Below are 26215 nucleotides of genomic sequence, written 5' to 3' on the forward strand. Positions count from 1 at the left end.
TGAGCAAAATAAAGATTTCAAATGGAATTATACTTACTGCAGTCAGAACCCATTGACGAGGCTACGCCAGCTCCACTAGGGGAGAAACACAGTATCCATTTATGGTCTATATTAGATATATTATTACTTTATTATATGTAATTATACTGTATATAGATGCATCTAAACATAGTACATACACATATATATACACACACACACACACAAACACAGGGGGCCCAGCACTCACTACAACAGACTAACTCACCTTAACATTTAAATAATCAATTTAATAAATAATGGGGTTTTAGTTAATGAATTGATCAATGCATTTAAGCTTGCAGCCCATCGCCAAGGGACCCCATTTACCTGCAAGTCCTACACTAACAACTGGCTTGCAGTGAAATGGGGTCCCTTGGCGATGGGCTGCAAGCTTAAATGCATTGATCAATTCATGAACTAAAACCCCATTATTTATTGAATTGATTATTTGAATGTTAAGGTGAGTTAGTTTGTTGTAGTGAGTGCTGGGCCCCCTGTGTTTGTATTTACTGGAGTGTGTGGTCACAGGCCACCGCACCCCACCCTGGGAAGTGGGTGCTGTTTGCACCCCATTCTTAGGAATGGCGAGTGTGTTGGTACTTCTGTAATTATATATATATATATATATATATATATATATATATATATATATATATATAGCGTAGGAGATGGTGCTGGCGGCACTCGGTGGGGACTTGGTACGAAAGAATCAAAGAGCTGACACCACACACAGCTTAGGTGCTTACTAGTTTCGGATTTAATAATCCTTCGTCAGAGTACTATATACACATACATACACACATACATACATACATACAGCTTAAATACAAATGACCTAACATGTGCTGCGCAGAATTCTGACATCATCAGAAGCAGACTGTCCTGCTTACTGTTGCATCAGTTAATTTACCATTTATTGTGTATAATATATCTATATACAGTATATGTAGATCTATAGAAAGATAAATCACTATTACATTAACTTTCTCAAGATTATTATACAGTAATAGATACATGGTTACAGAAAAAAATAAACATTTCAGTATGGTAGATGGTATCAGTTTACAGTTCATGCCTATTTCTTTTGCTTATATGAAATGATTTGAGGATTGCACCCGGCATCTATACTTTCAATTTTGGAGAACCAAGCATCTTGGATGATATATACTTTAAGAGGGCGGCCATTTTGTGAGGGGCATTTCTCATTGGCAGCAGGAGGAGCGCCAAAACTGCAGACAAGTAGATCTGCAGGTCCTTGCTATAGCCCCAACGGGCGAGGCACCCATGTTTTAGTTACGCCACTGAGTAATGTGATTTACTTACCCATTGTGTGTCCTGGATTTGGCATCAGGGATGACCGGAACCAGTGATAAAGGTGCGCTGTTAAAGTTTAAGAGATCTTTGCTGATGCTCACGCATGACACGGGTACATATCCATCTGTGCAAGGAAACAGGAGCCATAACATGGGGTATTGCAGAAGCAGGAACATGCAAGAGCGGTGGTGGTTTTACCTATGGGCTTCAGCCCCCCCAGGTAAAATCCGCCACTGTAGTGAAGCCAGATGCAGTCTGGGAGACCGCACTGGATTCACTGTGACTTCCTATTGGATGTCTGACCTGCCAGTCACCAAGGCAGTCCCATCGGGAGGTGTTCCCTCCCTCTCTACAGGCTGCTGTGCGGCAGCCTATAAAATCCAGGGTCTGTGCATGGCATTACCTACGTTGGTACTGCTCATGAGCTGGTCCCAGTGCCGGTCATCTGTATTATACAGGGACCGTGCTTTCCCTTCTATGGGCTGTTGCCGAAGCAGCCAATAGAAGCTGGCCGCAAAAGTGGATGCAAAGCTCTGTGAGGTCACCATATCTCCCTGGTTGTCTGCATATGACAGTTTACGAAGACTTACAACATCCATTCTGATCCTGCGCCAACCAATTCCCTGTGGGACAGTCTGTGATGCGAATGATCTTGACCGTATCCCCCTGCGTCACAGGAAGCATGTACTTTTCAGGCTTAAATCCATCCAAAATCGTTGCTGTATAGATTGCATTTTCCTGAAAACATCAGCAGAAGTAGAGAGTGTTGGTAACAAAGCTTAGGGTTCAGGGTGTCATTGCATGGGAGTGTGTAGGGTTGGGTTTGCTTTTAACTTATCCGAAAAACAAAAGACCTGGTCACACAGGACAGAAACCTGCAGCCCCGCACCCCAAATCAGGGAGACCCAGCAGAAAAAGGGCCCTGCTCATGAGAGCTTACATACTAAAGTTCAGTGATGTCAGTGTGACCGTCCCCGTTCAAGGAATGCGCCCCACTGTCAGGGACAGACTGCACGGTCCTGTTCTGCAATAGGGATGTGTGTCCCATTGCATAGCACGAATGGTTGGAGGATAATCAGTGCTAGCCCCACCCACTCAGTGACACAGACACACCCATCACCATGATTTGTAGTTAGTAAGTTGTTCTTTTCTTCCTTCCTTCAATATCCAAAACTTTATTTCATGAACACAAAAGTAACAATTAGACAAAAGTACCCTGGAATGCATTACTTACCCCATTTTCACTGTTTACAGTCTTTGCTACAGTAGTGTAGGTTTCATCCATTGCAAGTGAGCCCTTCTCAGTCTCCATCTCGCCGGCACTGAGAAATACAACACGAAACAGTATAAAACCTCTGGTATTGGCGTTGCCTACAGCAACTAATCAGAGGGCCGGATTCAGACCGTTTCGCTAGGCTGGGCATATACTCACAGCCTAGCGAACAGGTCAGCGCCGCCCGCTGCCCTGACGAATACATCCCTTCACATGTGGCCGAAGGGGACAGAAATTATTCAATGGTCACCGACCGTCGAATGATTTTGCTCTCCTCCAGAAATAAAGTCGGTCTAAACTGACTTATTTCCACCGCAGGTCACCGAAGACGTCATGTGATGTCAGCCGCATGTCCCGCGCAGGTATTGGCCCGCCTGCGTTCTCAGGGGAATGCCCATAAAACCCTGGACATTCCCCTCGCCTGCCCCCTCTGCAGCGAATGGCCCGGCAAGTGTGAACCATGGTTTGCACATGCGCATTAAATGAGCATGAGCAAACTCCAACCAATGGGGAAAAGGCTGAATTCGAGCCGCTACGAGTTGGTATGAATCGGCCACAGAAATTGTCTGTCATTTTTCGATTGCATTGCAGAAAATGCTTGACCAGGGGGAGGATTGATCAATAAGTTTCATCATAGGAAATTAGTTTGACTAGTTGCTTGGGATAAATGGTGCCTATCTGCCCCCAACTGTCAATTTTCAAACATTACATTTAGGAGCGGTTTGGCAACAAGTTTTTAAAATTCTCAAAGAAAGAAGAGAAATGACGGGTGCACCACGCACTGCTAATAAGGATAGTGAACTCTTCACTTAAACACACCAAAAATATATGGGCCACCCCTCCACGTCCTGAAAACCTCACCAGGTCCCTAAAACTATGGTTCAAACCCCCAATATAGAGGAATCCTCTTCAATCAAACTAAACCGGATCAGGTTGTGAAGATTTGCACGTTCACTATCCACAACATATTCATGGCATGGCCATGGGGTAAAATACGGCACAGAAGACTTCTCCGGCAGATTATAATACGTATGGATTGTGAACAAACCTATGAGGGATTGCAATGACTGCTAACTACGCTTACCTGTGATACCCTTCAGAGACGGAGGAGGTAAAGCTGGGGCGAGTGCCTATCACGGTGCCAGAGGGCCTGAAAATCAAAAGGAAGAAGGAGGGTTTAATACAATACTGTCACACAGTGGAGTGACTGGAACATCATTATCCCGGTGTTGATGAGCTCAGAGACCATGGGGGAAACACAAGTTTTTCAGATTTAGTTTTTTTTTGCTGTCAATGTCAACACACATGAAGCCCCAATCAGTGTAGCACATACCCTTGCATACTGTCAATTTAGGCCTTATCCAAATTGACTCGGAATGGGGCCATTTTGTTGTGCTCCGATGTTTGGGGGTCTGTGTATGGTATATTATGCGCATGTGCAGCTCCCCTTTGCGAACAGCTTCGGTGACTTGCATAGTCGCCAAGACGTTCACAAGGATCAAGGCAGGCTGGAGGTTGCCCATGGAAGCGCCCATGGCTACATGGGTGAGCTGATGCCTGCCGGGGCGGGTGCAGTGGCGTAGCTACGAACAATTGCGCTACCCCCCGCCGGGAATTTTTGGCGCCCCCCTCAAGAAAAGTTAACCCCCCTGCCTTACCCATTGCCGACGCGTCGCTGCCTATGTAACCGGGACAAGCATATCTACTCTGCGGTCCCGGCGCTCCTCCTCGCTCGGCTCCTGCTATTGTAAATAAAAAATCTCCCACACAAAATGTCTGCCCCCTTACAGCAGACCATTTTTTGGATGCTAGAGGAGGCTTGGGCCTCCTCTAGCATCCCAAAAAAACTGTCTGCTATAAGGGGGCAGACATTTTGTGTAGGAGATTTTTTATAATAGCAGGAGCCGAGCGAGGAGCGCCAGGTCCGCAGAGTAGATATGCCTGTCCCGGTTACTTAGGCAGCGATGCGTCGGCAAGCAGCAGGGGGGGGGGGTTAACTTTTCTCTGGGTGGGGGCAGCAGTGGAACAGGCAGGCAGGAGCTGAATGATAGCCCTGCAGTGCCCCGGCGCCCACACTTTACTCAGCACCTCCCCGCCGCTGCGGGGTCTGCAGGACTATTGTTACCCCACTGGGCGGGTGGCTGAAGTCACCGGACATCAACCGTCCGCCCATCTTCGAGCAGGCACAGACAAATACGTCAGTCCTACTTACTTTCATTTTCGAAGCCAGGAGAAATCATTCTGATTTTTAAATAGATGCTGAATCCCCATGGTACCGAGAAATTACAGCCAATTTCCCATTGTACTGAGGGGAATCAGCGGTGGCGGGGGGTGGGTACTCGGCGGGTGGAGTCTCTGGTGCTTCGCAGCTTACAAAGTAAACCAGAATCAACCCCCTTAGTGCCGGTTGATTTTTCATGGTTAACCTATTGGCTTTGTACCTAGACATTGTCCGTAAGCCATCTGGATACTTTATTACCAGCTATAGACTGGCGCCGTAACCTTTACCTGTGCACTGGTTTTGTTTTATTTTTATTCCGAGAAGCAAAATCCAGAACAAAAGTGATATTATTATTATTAAATAAATGTCAAGAACAGATTGTATGTAAATTATATTTTTAATGCCACGTTTGAGTTACTGTGATTGGCAGGCAGTACAAGATGCTGAAGCGGCCAGCCAATCACAGCACAGCATGACACCATCCACTTAAATTTTTTTGTAATGAAATATAGGGGGTTATTCAGACCTGATGGCGGAGCTGCAAAGTAGCATGCTGGCTGATTATCGAACAACTGCGCATATGCACAGGTTATAGAACGCACGCGCAAAGCCATCCTGCGATAAAATCCAGCATTTTTTCTGATCGCAAACTGTACGCAAGTTGACTGACGGGAAGTTGGCATTCGGGGGTGGTAACTGGACGTTTACTGGGAGTGTCAGGGAAAATGCAGGCATGCCAGGCGTTTTAAAGGGAGGGCGGGATTTCACTGTCTGGGCGGCGGCTATCTGATCACGCTGCAATTTAGCAGAGTGGCGACCAGTTCTGATTAACCACCATTGTGCAAAGTTTGAAAGAGTTTTTTTTTTTTTTTGCATTTAACATTTCGAGAAGAATAAAAAAAAAAAAAAAGCCGTATGTCTGGAATCGGCCCATGTTGGTATGAGATCCTTACCCGTGTTCTTTTTCAGCCTCAGAAACCTGAAGAAGAGAGAGGTTATTAGCAATAGCGTAATGCAAATATGGCATGGTGAAGGCAGTCACCCGCGACCTGAAAATGTAGACCGACGGGTAAGCCTGGTATGACGAGAGCCTAAAGGAAAGTTATGCACACAAGGAGCAAGAACTGTATTTACAGGCCAAAGGGCAGCATATTTGTTCAGCTACCGTAATCCTCAAGGGTTACAGGAAACTATTTAACCCTTTAAGTGCCAACGTCTCTGTGAGAGATGTTCAAAATATCCGCGTCGCTCACATTTGTTATATAAATTCAAGAAAAAAAGAAAAAGTATACTATACTCCCTATATAAGGTAAAGCTAGCCATACATCTACAGATCGATTGTCAGATCGGGCTGGTTGGAACAAAAACCTGGTAATAACTGAATGACAGTTTTTGGCAGTTTTCCAGCATTTCAAAGCAATTGGTCAACCGTCATTTGCTCTCATCCATTACCAGGTTCCAACCAGCCCGATCTGACAATGGCTGGCTTAACATTACAGGTCATTCTGATGAATAAAAAGGTTTGCTTGGCAATTTTCACACCTATTTTGGCAAATGAACTTGGCACTCACTCATATAGGGTTAAAGGATATTTATGCTGTATTCGCTGAGACATACAAACAAAAGGTCATTCATTGAATAGTGGCATTGATATTGGTATACCATTCACACATATTAGGAAAGATAGGTTGTTTTTAATTATTTCTTGTTAAAGAATATCTGAGCTGGACATGAATCCTTGGTACTTGTTTCCTAGAATGGCCACAATCGCGGGCATCGTGTACCTTAAAGTTAAGGTACACGATGCCCGCGATAGACCCGATTTCCTTTGAAATCAGGTCCATTTTACCGTCAAAGGCAAAAATCGGGGGTATCGCGTCGGTCGCGGCCATTAACATGGCCCCCGACGCGACGCCCGCGATTTTGCCATAGGCTTCAATGTTAAAATATTTTTTAACATTGAAATCGGGAGCATCGCGTCGGTCTTGTGCCATTATAATGGCACAAGATGAGATGGACTTGATTAAGTCCATCTCACATAGGAAACAATGTGAAATGGGCCAATATGACCCATTTCACATTGTATATGGCCCCGTCATGGGTTACGCAACCCCATTGCGAGCGTCACCCCACGATTGACGGCAACCCGAAGCGTGGCGAGCGCAGCGAGCCCGCGAGGGGCGGCGGTGCGCGTCCTCCGACCTTTTCATACCCCTACTATCCACGTTGGCGTTGAGTTGAGAATACAAAGTGTGGCGAGCGCAGCAAGCCACCGAGCCCAAGCGTGGCGAGTGCAGCGAGCCCCGCGAGGGGACGCGTATACCTGTGAAGTTATATGCGTCCGCTCGCCACACTTTATATTCTCAACTCCACGCCGACGTGGATAGTAGGGGTATGAAAAGGTCGGAGGACGTGCACCGCCGCCGCTCGCCACGCTTCGGGTTGGCGTCAATCGTGGGGTGGCGGCGTTGAGGGTGTAAAATTGGGGGTCTGGGGAATATTTTCCCAGGGACCCTATTCACATTTGATTGAATGTAAAAATCGGGTCGATTTTTCCGACACGACCACCCCGATGCAAATCGGGGTGGCCGTGCTAGGAAACAAGTACTGAATCCTTATTTGATTACTTAAGCGGAGTCTGAGGGCTTCCCGTTCTCTATCTTCCCCCAACCCCTACATGTCAAAAATAGAGGGTAGGCTCTTACCCAGCATCTCCTTGAATTATATGTAATAACTGTGCTCCGACAAAATGCTTGTACACTGATACTGTATGTATTGCTACAGCAGGGGATACGGTCATTAGGTTGACATGCATTGCGTCGACCACTGAAGGTCCAACTTTCGACGGTCAACCTTCCCATTGTCGACCTAATGCTGTCGACCTTCCAACGCTGTTGACATGTTGACCTATTTCATGCGTCAACCACCTAAGCCAACCAAACTCAATGCAAGTCAACAAATTATGGGACCGGTGACCCATACATGGTCCAACGTACCTCGTAGTAACTGCTCTCTGTAGGATCTGGGTCAGACAAAGTACCTACAATAGATCGGATCATTATGATTGATGAGAGGACGATGAAGACAGGTCACAGAGAAAGCAGAGCAAAAGTCACATGACCCAAATATGTATTATGCGCTACAATATAGCCTTGTACTTGGACCGTAGCAGGATTGGGGATCAGCTGAGGACATAAGGTGTTCAGCCTTCCAGGTACAACAATAAGGGGGTACTCCCAGCGATGAAGTGGATAAATATTATGGCGCTGATGCAAAGTCCACAAAATGCCCATGGGCCTGATTCAGGTTGGCTCACTTCGCAGTTTACCGAGTGCAGAGAGGCCGCCCCGCTGAATAGCCTTCGCAACCATGCGAGGGGATGTGTAACAAAGACACATGCTGCCGCTGCAGGAGAAATAATTTCTTCTGCCGTGGCAAATAAAAGGGACTTTTATTTGCGGGCACCGGGACGAAGACAGGGCGGGCAGTTGACGTCATGTGATGTTAGCCACCCGCCCCCAGCAGGCATCGGCCCGCCCGCGTACCAATGGAAACACCCAGCATTTTCATAAAAATTCCCATGGCCCAGCGCCGCCACCGTCCCCGTCCGCCTCGTCCCTTCTTCCCTGCTGCAAACGGCCCGGCCATGGCCTTTTGCTGTTGGAGCTTGCACTTGCGCAGAAGTGCACATACGCAAACCCAACCATCGGGGCAGGGGCGAATTCAGATCATTGCGTGTCATCCAAAATCCCCTAATTCACAAAAATACAGATTCTCCCACCACCGACAGCAGAGTGATGCTAATCTTGCACCCAATTCCTAGAACTGGACCAAACACCAAATCAGTCTATTCAAACTCAAAGTAAACAATTACCATGACAGCAAACGAATGAATGAAATAGGACTTACTGGTTTCGTCTAATTCGTAAACATTCAAATCCAAGTCCAAATAACTTGAATTCAGAACGTCCTCGTAACATTCCTGGCCCACTTCCTCAAAGCTCGGACTGGAATAAAAAGTTGGTTTCCATTCAACTTAAACATTTAAGTGCACCTAACTTTCCAAGGCGCGCTCCACGTAGAATATGGATGTGAATTAACCTCTTTGAGTTTACCTGTGTAATGCAGAACAGTCTGTAAAGTAGTCTGTGTGCAAATCACTACAGGACTCTGGAGAACTGCTCAAGTGTGTCTTTACTAAACCCATCATGCCGAATAAGGCTGAATAGGCACTTCCTGAACAAAAAGCGGGGAGCCGCGATGCAACTTCCTGCCCTCAACGATATAGCACCACAACCTACAACTACGCCGCTCTGCAAGCAGCGGTGATCGTGGAAGAGATGCCATTGAGCCAGGGGCTGCTTAGTTGCTAGAAGAGTGCTGGACGCACCCCCAAAATTGTCAAAAATGGGGGTTCAGGGCAAAAGGCCCCACCCCTTCACTCAAGGCCCCACCCCCTCTTCCATATGCCCATCCCCTTTTCGGGGCCCTGCGAGTGGACAAGATGGAAAATATAATATTGTGCTCAAAGCATGGTGAGTGCCAATAAGACGCACATATTGGGCCTATTCCAATTGTTCAACTCCCATCCAATCAGACATCCATTAGCATATTGCACAGTTGACAGCTCCAGGTTTGCCGTGTAGGCTTCTAAACGTCCCAGGTTAAAGTACTTTTTGCACCTCTGGAGGCAGCGAGGAAAAAAAGATGACTGTAGCATGACATGACATGGGATTTTGTCAGAGAAACAATTGAATTGCTCTGATAGATGTCCCTTAGCATAGACGACCAGCAGGTGGCATGTACCATAACAGAATTCCCCCCTATGAATGAAACAGACACTCACACAGAATCACCCACTACCGTATATTGTGTTTGTAACATTCTATCAAATATGATTATAGCACAAAGGTTCAGAACATTCCTAATTACCGCACTCACTGTACCTTGTGACATATGGTGCATTCTTCGCCGCTTCGGATGTCTCTGCAACAACAAAAAAACTTGTAACTTAAATAATGGAATTTTTGGGGGAGGATTTTCCGCTATAGATATTGGTCAAAGTTTAAGTTTCAAAAAGTACGCTAGTGAAGAAATATTTTATTTTAAAGGTCACAAATAGCGGTAACACCCAGTGGTTGTGTATATGTACTTCCTTGTTAAAGGTTGTAACGCATACTTGCCTGGATAGGAGACTCAGCAGGCATTTTTGGGGGGCCTGGATTGACACATTATTAGGCCCCGCCCCATAATGGCCAGATGCGGTAATGTGCAGGTACAAGGTGGAAGGGAAGGGGCCAAATTAGGCACATTTGTATCAGAATGGGGCAGCTATTTCCATTGTTTTCTCCCACATCCCTCCTGCTTTACCAAGAATAGAGTTGGATGCGGGATATTGGCCACACTTCCAGGTGTGGGGGAGACTACCCCAAAAATCGTAAGTCTTCCGCAACTTCCAGGAGGGTAGGTAGTATGTTGCAATGGAGCTCAAGAACAAAATATTTCTTAGTTATTATTTACGAAGATGGGAGTTCTATAGAAGATGGGAATGTTGCTATGGGCAACCAATCAGAAACAATTTCTTATTTATTTAGCACCTTCTAGAAGATAATAAAGTATCTGGTTCCCCATAGCATGGTGAGTGTTGGAGACCATTGTATTTAGTAAATACAGCACGATTCATGTAGTGGTTAGCATTGCCGCCTCAAAGCACCACAGGCTTGAATTGGATTCCCACCATAGCGCTAACTGTGAAGCCGCCAGACAATGGTAGAAGGTGCGTGGTATCACCAAAACAGATTTGTTTTTACAATAAAATATTTCACTACATTTTTAAATGTTTCTTGGCATGCCAAAACCAATGGCCGTCACTCAGACATCCCACATCCACAAAGCCAATCTGATTCTGCGTTTACAGGCTCAACAGGGGACACAGAAGTGGACAGTGGGCGTCTATATTAAAAGGCGACTCATTTGGCTTTTAATCAGGGTTGCCCACTTCCTGCCTTCTCCGGGAGAGGGTAACCAATTCAGTGAGGCACGGGCAGCTGGTCTGTGTGGGGGTGTGGTCAATGCGATCACTTCCTTGTGGCCAAGCCCCTGCCTTACAATGCCGGTATTTCAGGCATTGCACAGTGTGTGTGTGTGTGTGGGGGGGGGGGGGGGGTACAAAGATGCAATGACTTCATTTGCTCACATGGACTAGGGAGGGGGCGCAGGAGGCTCCCTGCATTCCGGGAGGCTTGCCTACCTTTCCAGGGGGCTGGGAGGTTGTCCCGATTTCGGGGACCCTCCCAGCTATTCCGGGAAGGTAGGCAACCCTGCTTTTAACATAATTTTGCACAGCTGCTGCATACAAAGATGCAGCGGAAGTACCATTAGCCTCCGCCTCTGAATCAGCCCCATAGAACCTACCATGATCCAGTTCTTTTAGTTCAGTAGCATTAGAACCACGTTCTGCTGAGTCCTCGAAATGTAATACCTGCTGATAATCTTCGCACGCACGCTCGGCTGAGCTGGAATAAAATACAAGTCACAAATTAAGGAAGAAGAGACATAAACACTGCAGGTTATCCCAGTTAGAACATATTTATGCAAATAAAACCAGTCCCAACACACACACACACAGCGTCTACATGGTGCAAACCAAATGTAATGTTTCGCTAAATGTAACCGGTTGGTATAAAATTGGTCAACATGGTATTGGTCGACACCTTTCCGATTGATTTATAGATCTACATTTGCTAAGGCCTCAAAACTTACTCGAGAGGACTTAAAGTAAACCAGATCAAGGCCTTTTTGGGGGATTAATATTCAAGAGTTGTAAATAAACAGTAAAATGACTGTTGTGGAAGTGGATGGCTGCAAAAATATATTTACGCACTCTCAGCTGGGGACCTTATACTGTCAGAAACATCATTTAAGGGCCAGATGTATCAAGCTTTAAAAAGTGATAAAACGGAGAGTGAACAGCCAGCCGACCAGCTCCTAACTGTCACATGAGAAAAGAAGGTATTCACTAGGAATAATCAGGCGCTTCAACAGTGAGCTGCTTCTGCAATATAAGCAGCTGCTTTGGTGTGAGGGCAGTCACTCCTCACTCAAGAAGAAGAAAAAGGGGGACTCGCACAAGGCGAGTTAAGCAGCGCTTGTATCAATGAATGAAACACAATAGTTTATGAAAAAGTAACAAATTTTACTGATAAAAATGGTGTACACAGTACAGCATTACATGTATAATAAAAACAATGAAAATATAGTAATACAAAAAATTGGAAGGTGGGGAATAAACGTAAATTGGAATTAATGAAATAAAATGGAAAATGTCCCCGCCTCAATGGACTGTCACATTACTGCCTGGGTTTGAAAAATGTAAGTTAGGGACTGATTGGCTGGTTGTTTATCACTCTCCACTTTATCACTTTTTGAAGCTTGATACATCTGGCCCTAAGATATTAAAGTTGGCAAGGGTTACTGACATAAAGCCATGTTCATAAGCTGGTCAACTATCCAAAGCAGACCCTGCGGACATCGTCATAGTGGTTTAAGGCAGAGACTTGCTAATACAATCCCATTTCCAAAGACCATGTTCCAAGAAACAACTTTTTGGGAACAAAAGAGGTATTCACTCTAAAAACACAAATATTCTACGATTTGTATAGAAGTTCACAGAGCAAACTGACCAGACCCATTTTGTAATTTTGCTGCTCCTGAGTATTAGGGATTCCCTTCCACCATCAGTAACTACTAAGGCCAGATTTAGGGGTTAGGCCACCGCTAGGCAGTTTATGGCCACCTCTAGACTACCACTAACCCCCCCCCCCCCCAACCAAAAGAGTGGCCAGCAACAGCCCTTGCGAGCTTCCGCTTATCAGGGGTTTTGTGAAACTTGCCTTAAGCATTTCTCTGAAGCACGGAAAACCAAAAGCAGCATTCATGAGCGCAATAACCCATAGCAACATAGCACATAAACTGTACCTGGGCGGTGAGACCTCGTAGGCAGAGTCCGGTGTCCCTGCAGAAAACAAAAATAGTGGTAAAGTCAGCAATGAATCTAATGCAATTGATATACACGTGTATAGAGGATATGTGCAGTTAAGGTGATGACTGTTCTCGTTCGGAGTCCACCTGAATAATTAATTCAAACCATAAGGAGATTCAGTAGACTTTCGAAACTCATTTTAAAGAACAATAAAAACACTGATAACTGTGATATTCACTATGGTTTATTATAGCGGTGAATGGATGAACAACGGTTCCCACTGCATGAGAGGTTGTGCGTACGGAGATGTAATGAATACATGTAAACACTAGTCAGTTTTATGGAATATTTGCTCATTCATCTTCATTTCACACCATTTACCCGGCTGTCGGGATTCTGTGCATTTGTGTCAGGACTCGGGTCTCGAGTGTTCCTGGCTGTGGCAGCAGTGGGCCAGTGGTGGACGCTGAGAACTGGAACACTAGGGGTTAGAGGCAAGGACAGTTCATATGAGGATCACTGGCACTGCAGGCGCAGCTAGGTGGGGGAGTTGACAAGACTCTGGTCAGAGGTGCGGAGTCTAATACCACCGACTGTATTCACCAGGGACCCCCGCAAGCAGGTTTGGGCTCCGCTGCGTTCGGTGACAAGGACGCGGCCCTCTGACCTGAGTTCCCCACAGCTAACTGGCCAGTCACGGGAGATGGACAGTGACTAGTGGCAGTGAGCTTGGAACTGAGGAACTTGGTGTGCGTTGGCCTGGGAGGCCGGAGAGATGACAGCGGCTTGGGAGCCCATGAGTAGTCGACAGCCTGGGAGCCGTCACAGAGTGTTGACGGCCTGGGAGCCCATGCGGGCAGTTGGCGGCCTGGGAGCCCACGCGGGTGAATGCGCCAATACACAGATTCTACAGCCATTGGTCACTTGCTATTTGCAGCTCACCACGCCATTGTTACTTTAGATGCCACTTCATGCTACAGTAGAAATAAGTTTAGCCCAAGTATTGCCCACAGCAACCAACTCCGATTCTGTCTATCATGTTCTAGGATGCAATACAGAAATAATAGCTAGGATATGATTGGTTGCCATGGGCAACATCCTCACTTTGCACTTTTAGAAGCATGTCAGAAAATTTACCCTTTACAAAAAGTCAGACGTGTGCATATAATAGAGACTGAGGGGTAGATTTACCAAGGAGTTTTTGTAGAATATGTTGCCCCTAGCAACTAATCAGATTCTACTTATTTATCTAGCATAGAGCATACTAGCTAGAATTGGATTGGTTGCTATGGGCAACATCTCACACTTCTTAAAAACTAGAACCCTTTTCCACCAAAATCCCGGGTCATACCTGGGATTTTTGACCCTGGATTTGAGTGAGTTTCCACTGCTTTTTTATTTTACAGAATTAATACGGTTTTCACTGAAACAAAAAAAACGGGCAGCAGCCGGGGAGGTGGTCAGCAGCGGACGGGAATCAGGGGGTGGACAGTTAACCAGCAGGCGGGCAGCAGGAAGCTGCTACGCAATGGCCACCCTCCCCTACCCTGAGTAAAAGCTGGGTCCGCTGCTCATTGCCTGGGAAAGACCCACTAAAAACTCTGCTCATTACACGGGTAACAATCCCGGGTCACTTTTCCAAGGGTTTTTACCTCACCACCAATTCCACTGACAAAGATCCCGGGTATGTGCAGAAACCCAGGATTTTTAGGTCAGTGGAAAAGGGGTCAGTAATTTACCCCAGGGTGCAGGAGGAGAGGGGTCATAAAAAACGAAGGCCAATGACTGCACTGCTTTAGTTTAACTTTTCTTTCTTTTTCCCGGTGGAAACTCAGATATCAGAGGAGACTGTTATGGAATCCTCAAAAGACTCAGGGGTAGATTTATTAAGCTCTGTGAAGTGATAAAATTTCTGGGTTTTATCACCGGCCAATCAGCTCCTACTTGTGAAGTTACAGGCTTGGTTTGAAAAATTACAGGTAGGAGCTGGTTGGCCGGTGGAAAAAAAAACAAGCTTAATAAATCTCCCCCTTAGTTTCTAACACAACATACTCCGCTTATTGTGGTCACATATAACAAAACCTAGAAAATGACAGTAAAAAACCCTCCTAAACAACATGTTGACCTTTTGTGTCGCCCATTTTTGTGTCGACCATTTGACCCTGTTAACTATATGGGGTCAATCTACTGTACTGACTGTCTAAGTCAGGATTGCCTACTTTTCAGCTGCCCTCTCTGGGAGAGGGCAACCAGCTAGCCAAAGAAGGAGGCAGAGCCGGCAGACATGCTGTGAAGGGGGCATGACTGGAGACGGGGGCGAAACTGTGTTGTATTTGGGTCATGGTCATTGCACTCGCGTCATTGTGGCCGCACACCCCCGCATCGCAATGCCGGTATGTCAGGCATTGCAGAGTGGGGCCACAATGACGCAATTCACCTCATCGGGTCTCTGCGGACCCCCCGTCGAGTGGGAATTGCGGGAGGCTCAGTTGATTCCGGGAGGCTCACCCCCTTTCCAGGAGTCTCCCGGCCATTCCGGGAGGGTAAGCAACCCCGATCTAAGTACTGTGGACCTATTATACCACACACCTTATACAGGTAGCAAAGGGGTCACTACTGTATCTCATTGCACTCTGATTCTGTATTTCGGAATACTCTGTACATCAGAATTCTGAATATGGGAGACAGTGAGAATTGTGGCTCCAGATAAAATAACAAAGTAACTTATTGTTAGAGGATTTTGTCTTCTGAAAATATAAATACAGCTGAGGATCTGACATTTATTTACACAACAGTGATGGTGATCTATACAAGGACACACAAAGCGGTGTTTAAAGTTACCTTCACATTTCCTGCTCCTCTAATTTAGGGGATGCGGTCATTTGGTCTACAGCATGATGGTAGTCATTAGGTAGACATGGGAAAAGGTTGACATGGGTCTAGGTCGACATAGGAAAAGGTTGACGGTCGTTAGGTCGACAGTCAAAAGGTCCACATGGGGTTTTTCACTGTTTTTTGAGCCAACATGTGCCGACAGGCGGTATTTCATGCTCTACCATCCACAAGGGTATGGTGGGAGAATAAAATAGTGTGCCGAGCGTAGTGAGGCACCGTGCCCAACGCATTGCGAGTGCAGCGAGCGATGTGAGGGGATGCGGTGCACTTTAAACTGTGTCCATGTCGACTGTGTTGACATTCAGGTAAAAAAACTGAAAAAACCCATGTCGACCTTTTCACTGTTGACCTAGACATTGTCGAACTAAAGACCTGTCGAACTAATGACCTTTCGACCTAGAACTATGTCAACCTTTTCCCATGTCGACCTAGACCCATGTCTAACTAATGACTGTCGACCATCTTGCTGTAGACCAAATGATCCCAACCCCTAATTCAGACACACAAATGTCTGACCACTTGGACAATGGTATCGGTCATTGTGTTGACCAATATTAGTGTGACATGCACTTGGTCAAGCACTGAAGGTCAACTTAGCTTCGGTTAACCCATGAAATAGGTTGACATGCCTAAGGTAGACATCGATGGAGGGTAAACACAAACATTAGGTAGACAATGGCTAGTTCGAAAGTCAAAAGGTCCACATGGGGTTTCCCAATTGTTTTTAAAGACCTTGAAAGCCCTTGGAGGACAATTAGAAGGAATGGACTATTCTGCATCTACACTTACCTTCAGGGTTGTTATCCAGCTGTGTCAGCAATGAACTTAGATCCACATTTGGGGGTCTGGGGATTTTATGGGGTGGTGGTCCCAGAGATTCAATTGATGGAAGGGATTTTAACTTCGGTGTCTTCGTCACACAATATTGCTTCTCTTTATCATCTCCATCTAAAATAGAATTATCCGTCAAACGTGAGTAGAATGTTCAGCCAATACACAGGTCAGCCAGTAGGTGACACATGGAGGCAACGCATTCATACTGGTCTTTAGGGTGTCTGGGAGATACAAATGGTCTTAGATCTCCCCAAAGTAATATACATGGGTTGGCAGGTGCGGTGGACAGGGTAGAGGACATGGGGAATTTAATATTGCTGTTGGCTTGTACAGCGACACATAGAAGGGGGGCATACCTGTAACAGATAAAATGGTAGGGGGATTCAGTTCGTAAGAGTAGTGCAATCAAGTGGGAAAGAAGCTCGGTTCAGACAAAGGGAATGAATGTAACTCGGGGTGGTTGACATGACAACAGCGACCATCTTCCAGTGTGACTTAGGTACAGTAGAAGTACCGTACCTCTGGTGCAAAGGGGGCTTTCAGAGAGGCATAAAGGTCTTACGGTTGAGTCTGGTCAGACATGACCAGGAAGTCCATAAGTGGGCATAAGAACAGGATAAGTCCTGTAGGTGAGGAGAGCACAGCCAAACACGGGTTCTTCAGGAAGTAGGTCCAAGGGGTAGAAGGAGGAGAGCTGAGATGTAGAAAGGGGTATTGACGGCTTTATTGGAGAGGATCAATAAGTATAAGTATAATTGGCTCTGGTGGACCATAGGAGGCTCTGTGGGGGAGGTGCAAGGGGTGTGGAGTGTCCAGAGGGGAAGAATTATAGGATGTACCAAAGTGTGGGGGGGGGGGGGGGGGGGGGGCTGTAACAATGATTTTCTCTGGACATGAGGATTTGTGGTAAACACCAAATTTGAGGCTTTTTTGAGCTCTCCCCCTGTCAGAGTACCGGCAGTCGGGATTCCAATGTCTGTATACTGACCGGCAGGCCGTCATACCGGCAGATGGACTTATATATTACATAGTATGTATCCCACGTGTATGCAGCTTATGTTGCAGGCAGCACAATTTTGACTAGAAAATGTAGTATCTATAGTACAATATAGCCAAAATCGCACCATGTGCAGACACCTTTAAAATTAGGAGAGATGTGTCCAAACAAAGATCTCATTTGCATTGTAAAAACGGGTATGGTGTCTGACTGCAATATGGAAGGTCGTGAATATGAATCCTCTGTATGACTATTTTGAAATGTTTGCTTTAAATAAAAAGGAGGAAGTAACTGAACATATAATACACACAAACACACTTGTTATTGTCATAGGGGTAAACAATTTCAACAGTGACTAAAACTAGAAGTGCTGACAGATGAAGACATGGACATCAGTGAGTATATAGGTAGTCATTATATATATTATTTTTCTTTCCAGCTATATTCCTATTGGTCCATGATTCCTTCCTTTTATTAGAAAGATATCAACATAGAATTCCATTACATTGGTTTCATTTGAGGATAATATAAATCCAGATCTTTATGGTAGAAACTCTAAGGCGGTATGTACCCCATATCTAATGTGATCAAAATTCTTATCGAAACGGTTGTCCCCATCTCTCACCGCTTTACACTCTTCTAATACATTTTCCTATGATGAAATTGTATGTCCAGTTTTCTCCATTAGTTCTTTTTCGCCTTTTTTTCTTTCAGCTGCCCTTCATCCATTTTTCATGATATTATGCCAGTATTTAGTCTGTAATATGCTTATGTATGACCCTTGTATTCTCTTATTACGTTGGCATTTACTGTTATCTTCTACAATTGTAGATTTATTTACCCCTGATAAAGAGGTCGGTACTTGTGTACTAGCACGGTGCCCATCACATCGCAGACCATAAGGCATGCGATGGTATGCGATGCGATGGTATGCGATAGCAGCCAATGTTATACAATTTTAAATTGTATACCATCGCATTGAATGGCATTGTATCGCATATACAATGGTATGCGATTTAAAATTGTATAAGCACCCTAATGGGTTTTCCCATGTTAAAAGTGGCCCCTATAAGTTAATTAAACATGTTGGGTGCTTACTATGTTAAAAGCACCCCCAACGGCACCCACACTATCAACGCCAACCTGAAGCGTGGCGAGTGCAGCGAGCCCGCAGTATGCGTCCTACGACCTTTTTATACCCCCACTATCCACGTCGGCGTGGAGTTGATTTTATATAGTGTGGCGAGTGCAGCGAGCTCCGCGAGGGGACGCTGAATACATGTAAAGTAATACGCGTCCCCTCGCCACGCTTCAGGCTCGGTGGCTCGTTGTGCTCGCCACACTATATAAAATCAACTCCACGCTGACGTGGATAGTGGGGGTATGAAAAGGTTATAGGATGCGTACCGCCGCCGCTCGCCACGCTTCGGGTTGGCGTTCATAGTGGGGGTGGTGTGGGGGTGCATTTAACATTGTAAGCCCCCATTAGGGGGCTTATACAATTTAAAATCTCATCGCAGTGCATCGGGTGTATGGCATGCGATGCAATTATATGTCGTGCGACCTAATATCGTGGGCGCCATGCTAGTACACAAGTACCAAGAGGTCTCACGTGAGACGAAACGCGTTGGTGATGGCTACGTCTGTGATTACAAAAGACTTCGCAAAATCCTCCAACTACTAGGAGCCATTATATTTTTATTGTATTTTTTAATAAAATGTTTTAACATACAAATATATTGAACCAATTGAAGTTTTTTTGTTTATAAATATGGAGAGATTTTCCATTGAATATTTGGGTGCTGACAACCTTACTGTATTTGTAATAAGTGAGAATATGTCTGGAGGAGCGTATCTGGCGAACGCAGAGAGCCATGCGAGGGGCCACGGTGGAAATCGTCCATTTTGACCTATGTCAACATAGACACACAACCAGGAGGGATACCATTTGTGTCCATAGATAATAAAAACTAGCAATAAACCAATGGCCAAATACAAAAGCATCTCAGGATGCCGGCCAAACTCTGAGGTTTTTTTTTTTTAAAGGGGCAATCATTTACAAGGCAAAACCATGCCATGTTAGTGAACGCCCCTTTAAAAAATAAAAAAAATCAGAGTTCACCTGGCATCCTGCACGACCGCCAACCTCAGAGGCTATTCCATCTGTCCGCAGGTGTCCAAGAGAGGTGGATAAACTCATATACGTCTGCATTTGGGCAAATTTACAGAATGTTTTCCTAATTTATTTCCAACACCCAGGCCCATTATGTTTATATCTATTGAAACAAAAGGAGATAACCAGCCAAAAGGCTAAAGAACACTTACCTTCCAGGTTGGGAGAGACGTTGGCTTTCATCGGAGAAAGACCATTCGAGGGAAATAAAGGATTGGGCTCCACAGTCGTCCATGGTTTACAGATCACTGATGGGGAATGGTCATCTGATTGTATCATCTCATTAATAACTGGTGAAGACCCTCCCTTTGTCTGAAAGCCAGGGTCTTCATAGCAGTCTTGGGCTGCCGGCTGGGGGGCCGGTGGCCCAAGACTGTCTTCATAGCAGTCTTCGTAGCAGTCTTGGGCCGCAGGCTGGGGGGTCCTTGGGTCAGGGATGTTGGGACAGGACAGTCTATAGACTTGAGGATGACTTTCATTCTTTTTGTTCCCATCAGTCCTGGAGTGGTCCATAATATGCAAAGTCTGTCGGAAGATTTTAGTTAGTTTCATGGATTCGCTTTCTGCAGGTACCTTGGCTCTGAGAACGACTGGTGGCTTCTTGTCAGATGGTGCAAGCAACGGGTTTCCAATACCAACTGGCTTGGGTGGCAGCGCAGGCTTCTTTTCACTGGGTGGAGCGGGCTTGGCCTTGCCCTCTAGAATGGAAATAACATTCTGCAACACTGGATTGGAACGTATGTGAGAAATATTGGCTGCAGGAATCTGATCATGTTGGGATCTTGGATAATTTGCCGGCAGGGTGTTGGAGCGACTGGCGACTTGAAACTTTTCACAAAGCGACCTAAAGTTTAATGGTTCTTCCTAAAGTACAACAGAAAACAGACAGAACTGTGATATCTCGTTACAATCTGCACTAACGATTACCATCATGATTTTCATAAAGCCTTTACACGGTGGTTGCAATTAGATGCCACCAACAGAGCTTACAATCTAATTTACTTAAGCAATGCAATATTTTCTAACAAACTTATTAACCATCTTTTTATATAGGGGGAAAGGGGTATTGGGAAAGCAAGTGCACAAGCGTAGGGAATCTGACAGTAGGTAATGCGTATATTTGAATCCAAGAGTGTTTTTAATGAAAGGACATAAATATCATCAAATAATGAGGGTGGAGGTGCTCCCTTGAGAGTAAGATAACACTAGAAAAAAGGGGAGAAAATACTCTTTTTGTTCGGGCACTCTTGTATAAATTTGATGCTGTACTGGCGTTTAAGTTAATTAAAGGGTTGTATCAGTCCTGGAATCTAACTCCTGATTTTATGTTTGTTGGGGTGTAATAAGAGTAGTTCCCCTGTGGATATTGTTAGTAAAACTTAACTTTTATTATTTATTTATAAAATAAGTTTGTCAAAACATTACATACACACACACACACACACACACATATATGTAAAATATAGGAGAATACCTCACTAGGTATGATCCTCTGTCCAATTCTTAAATAAGACAAAGTGAACAGGTTTAATTGTCAAACTGAGTCATATAGGAAAGTGTGTTGGTTTCTACAGCAGGTATTTCAGACACTGTAAACCAGTGATTTTTAACTTTTTTACCTTGGGGCACACTAAATAAGATTTTAAAATTGCCAAGGCACACCATGAGATCCCCACAGGGCAAAACACATTGGCCCCCACATGAAAAAAGCAAACCTTTTGCCCCCCCATATAAAAAACAATCACACTGGTCCCCACTGGTAACACAAATAAAATACATTGGCTCTTTAAATGAAAAGAAGAGACCAGTAAATAACAGTTGAACTGGTGGTGGCTGTAAACTGGTTTGGGCATCTCTAGATCTGGGGGCACACTGGAGAACAGCTCAAGGCACTCTAGTGTACCACGGCACAGTGGTTGAAAAACATTGCTGTAAGCAATAAGAAACACGTAGTGATTTTGTTATGTCTGGTGATACTTTGTATCCAGGTCGTCTGCTGGAGATTTGTATGGTATCAGCACATTTCCTGTCAATTTATTAATAGTATGTGATTACTCGATTAACACATTAATTGTTTTTAAAAGTTGATCTACACAATTAGCAGAGAAAGAGATTGACTTAGTTTTATACCAGAGTAATATAAAGGTCATATATGCTAAACAGTTATTATCAATCAAGATTATCAGCCTCTATGAGCCGATTGTAGGTAAATTAGCCAATAGATTGTGTAACAGGTTGATTCATCGGCTAATTTACCTACAATCGGCTCATAGAGGCTGATAATCTTGCACAGCAATTACTAACGCTGGAGAATCGCAGGGGGCTATACACATTGCTAATGCTACAGTAGAGAACAAGAGAATACCGTACATGTGTCAGGACCCACAGAATTCACTGCAGCATCTCGTCAGGCCGATTGTCCCAGAGAAAGGTTCTGCTGCAAAGGACCAGCAGCCTCCTAGTACTACACAAGACTGGCGCCGCAGCTCTATAAATTGGCACCTCCATGCCCACGTTGCTGTTGACTAAACATTGGTTTTGCTTTGACCATTAATAGTAACATACTTGAGGCTTGTAGAGCAGAATGGATTATTTTTCCGTTATTATGGGTTGTTATTGTACTTTTGTTTGTGGAGTGTATCTGTAATCTGTGATGATGGTGGTTATGTACAGTATATGATGGGGGGGGGAGGAGATGCCACCTGCATGACATGCAATGGTCAGGCCTTTCTGTGAAGGTCAGTTGCAGTCTTCTTTCCAGCAACCTGATATTATTATTATTTGAAAAAAAAAAAAAACTAATAATAATAATAATAATAATAATAATAATAATAATAATAAGTGTTCAAAATGCTGTTCATTTGCATATTACAAAACACATATGGGAAAAATTCAATTATCTGCGATGCAGTGTTGGGAATGCAATAAATGGAACCCTACATGGTCCAATTTACCTTGCACCCCCAAAGAGGTGCACAGACACACACTTGTGTTTGACACAGGGGATGATGGGCCGCACTCCTTTCCACCGTGCAGTAGATTCTGGCACTGTGCCTAAGTCTAGTGCGCATGTGCAGGTCTCCAAAAACATGGCGACCTCCACGTTCCAGAGACTAATTTTACTACTGTACATGGACAGAGGCCATTTTGGCTGTGACTAATGACACGGCTGCAGAACCTGACGCGGGTCCCCAGAAAGGTAATTAATAAAACATGGGTGCAGGGTGTGCCCAGGGACCCGTTTGCACTGCAGACCTTGGGGGAAATTCACTAAGATGTGTATTCTACTTCACATGTGATGTTGCTATAGGCAACCAATCAGGTCTTGTCTACTATCTTCTAGAGGGTGCTAAATAAATAAGAAGCTGATTGGTGCCGAACCCCACACCTAGCTATAGCAATAGGCTCCCCCAATACTCAAAGAAACCTTGACGGTCGTCTTACCCATATATTTGCAAAAATAGGTAACCAAGATCTCTGAATTCTACTAACAGTAGTTTTGAATCTGGTTACTGGTATCCTTCAGTGTGCTGGGCCCTGGGGCAGAGGCGTAACTATAGCACCGCAGCCCCCGCGGCCGCTGTGCATGTGTGGGCGCCGGGGGGCTGTGGTGCAATAGTTAGCCCCCTCCTGTCCGCCCATCTGCCACCCATCTGCCGCCCGCCAATCCGCCGCCCGCAGCCCCCTCCTGTCCGCCCATCTGCCACCCATCTGCCGCCCGCCAATCCGCCGCCCGCAGCCTTACCGGTCTTGCTGGTCCCGTCCCGGCTCCCTTGCTGGCTTCATTCTTCTGCTAGTGAGACGGACCACAATAAAATGTCCGCCCCATATAGCAGACAGTTCTCTGAAACTGTCTGCTGTATGGGGGTGGACATTTTGTGTTGGTCCGTCTCACTAGCAGAAAAATGAAGCCAGCAAGGGAGCCGGGACGGGACCAGTAAGACAGGTAAAGCTGCGGGCGGGGGGCGCCCCCCATTAACGGCGGGGGGGGGGGGCGCCCAATTCATAGTTACGCCACTGCCCTGGGGCAAACAATGGGGCAGGTGTATTAACATACCTCCCAACTTTCAGGGGGTGTGGCCTATACTCACGGCTCTCCCGAGAGGCCACGCCCCCGTTTTGACGCTATGGGGGCATGACCCAGAGGCTCTGTGAGCCTCTAGCCATGCCCCCAGCCCCCTGGCTGCGGGAATAGACGCTGTGCTCATGTGTTTTTCTTAATTACAATTACACCTCCCTTTCATGCACCTAAGTGACATCACTAAACTGATTTAGTGATGTCACATGTTTTGATATATGTTTTGAAGACAAACAAGAATTTTAGAAATGAGGCACAATAACACTGTAAATCACTTCTAGAAAAACAACCCAAATTAGGCTGCACCGGTGACTTCTTCTACGGGATCAGATTTCAGTTTGACCCAGGTCACCGATCTTCCCGATAGGATCTGACGGCATATTTGCATCAGGCGAGTTGCATTCTTTCTCTGTATTCTCACATTGAGCCTGCACAGAGTTGTGTGATGCTAGCGCAGTGGTTGGGGGTGGATTGTGTGGCACATTCACGTGGATTTCTGATCAATGGACCACAAGCTATTTCGGCAAGTGATGATTTGCCTCTGTTATGCTGCCCTAGGTTGGACTCAGGGGCATCTGACCTTTTTATTTTTTTTTTGCTTGGGAGTTTGGCACCCCTGAATTGCTACAGGGCACACCCAGGGGCGTAACTAGACCTTTCTGGGCCCCAATTAAAAACCTTTTCTCTCACTACAGGGGCATGGCTGCTTTGCTCGGAGAAGTGGCAGGCGGGAGAGACGGGGGCGGGAGACTCCCTAATGCCTTCACCGTGGAAAAATCGGGGTGGTCCTGCAAAAAGTGGGACAGTTGGGAGGGTTGAATTATGTAATTTCCCCTGTCACATGCAGCCCTGTCCTCACTGACACATCACTCATCTCCTGATATACTCTCTGCTGCTGGGGACCCGGCTCCTATCACTATATAACTCTCAGTCTGTGGCTTCCTGCTGCCTCCATTCCCCTCCTCACATCATGTCACTGCCCCTGTCACATGCAGCCCTGTCCTCACTGACACATCACTAATCTCCTGATATACTCTGTGCTTCTGGGGACACCTGCTCCTCCCACTATATAACTCTCAGTTTGTGGCTTCCTGCTGCCTCCATTCCCCTCCTCCCATCATGTCACTGCCCCTGTCACATGCAGCCCTGTCCTCACTCACACATCACTAATCTCCTGATATACTCTGTGCTGCTGGGGACCCTGCTCCTCCCGCTATATAACTCTCAGTCTGTGGCTTCCTGCTTCCCCCATTCTCCTCCTCCCATCATGTCACTGCCCCTGTCACATGCAGCCCTGTTCTCCCTGACATATCACCCATCTCCTGATATACTCTGTGCTGCTGGGGGCCCTACTCCTCCCACTATATAACTCTCAGTCTGTGGCTTCCTGCTGACCCCATTCCCCTCCTCACATCATGTCACTGCTCCTGTCACATGCAGCCCTGTCCTCACTGACACATCACTTGTCTCCTGATATACTCTGTGCTGCTGGGGGACCCTGCTCCTCCCACTATATAACTCTCAGTCTGTGGCTTCCTGCTGTCTCCATTCCCCTCCTCACATCATGTCACTGCCCCTGTCACATGCAGCCCTGTCCTCACTGATACATCACTCATCTCCTGATATACTCTGTGCTGCTGGGGGCCCTACTCCTCCCACTATATAACTCTCAGTCTGTGGCTTCCTGCTGACCCCATTCCCCTCCTCACATCATGTCACTGCCCCTGTCACATTCAGCCCTGTCCTCACTGACACATCACTCATCTCCTGATATACTCTGTGCTGCTGAGGACCCTGCTCCTCCTACTATATAACTCTCAGCCTGTGGCATCCTAATGTGTATATTCCTCTTCTGAACAAAGTGTGTGACTTTTAACCATCCATGCCCCTGAGGTTCTGATCACTCAGATGGATGCAGCGTGCGGACAGGATTTGTGTGGTCACATCATGCGTGTAAGCAGATGTCCCGGTTATTGTACACGCTGACAGGTCCCCCTCTAGGTCAGACATCCCCCCACATTCGAGGGGAACAGAGATTTGCACCCATCTCCTATACCCCCTTCACATCGGAAAGCCGGGTCAGACTTGGAATCTCGATCCTGGCGCTTTCACATTAAATCTGGGTCGCCCATTATACAGAGGGCAACCTGGGTTTAACCGTTCTTCTAACCCGGGTCGAATTGCCAGGTTGCTCAACCCAAGTTATAAGCTTTGGTACTTTGACACCGCAGCTCCACCTCGGTGACGGGGGCAAAGGGTCCCTGCAGATTCCATGTGGTCTGGCCATCAGAGCCGAATTTCCCATTAGGCACGTGAGGCACCGGCCTAGGGGCGGCACATGTTTGGGGGCGGCACTTGGATGCCTGTGATAGTACTGTCAGCCCAAAATGTACCAATAACTGCAAAATATCCACTGTACTGTACTATA

The 26215-nt window shown here is 45.9% G+C and overlaps 1 protein-coding gene across 2 annotated transcripts in view; it reads right to left on the bottom strand.

The window, feature by feature from the left end:
* FYB2 (FYN binding protein 2) overlaps nucleotides 1-26215 on the bottom strand; it is a 37090-nt gene that overhangs the window by 9290 nt on the left and 1585 nt on the right. For both annotated transcript variants that reach the window (XM_083157594.1, XM_083157593.1), the window contains exons 2-14: nucleotides 19862-20573; nucleotides 16495-16653; nucleotides 12807-12843; nucleotides 11244-11344; nucleotides 9776-9815; nucleotides 8739-8836; nucleotides 7826-7869; nucleotides 5783-5808; nucleotides 3693-3758; nucleotides 2570-2657; nucleotides 1926-2073; nucleotides 1345-1459; nucleotides 38-75 (exon numbers count right to left, since the gene is read on the bottom strand). In XM_083157594.1, the coding sequence (XP_083013720.1) occupies nucleotides 38-75; nucleotides 1345-1459; nucleotides 1926-2073; nucleotides 2570-2657; nucleotides 3693-3758; nucleotides 5783-5808; nucleotides 7826-7869; nucleotides 8739-8836; nucleotides 9776-9815; nucleotides 11244-11344; nucleotides 12807-12843; nucleotides 16495-16653; nucleotides 19862-20573 (1672 nt within the window). The remainder of the gene's footprint in view (nucleotides 1-37; nucleotides 76-1344; nucleotides 1460-1925; nucleotides 2074-2569; nucleotides 2658-3692; nucleotides 3759-5782; nucleotides 5809-7825; nucleotides 7870-8738; nucleotides 8837-9775; nucleotides 9816-11243; nucleotides 11345-12806; nucleotides 12844-16494; nucleotides 16654-19861; nucleotides 20574-26215) is intronic.

Source organism: Crinia signifera, chromosome 8 (genome assembly GCF_055691185.1).
Source record: "Crinia signifera chromosome 8, ASM5569118v1, whole genome shotgun sequence".
NCBI lineage: Eukaryota > Metazoa > Chordata > Amphibia > Anura > Myobatrachidae > Crinia > Crinia signifera.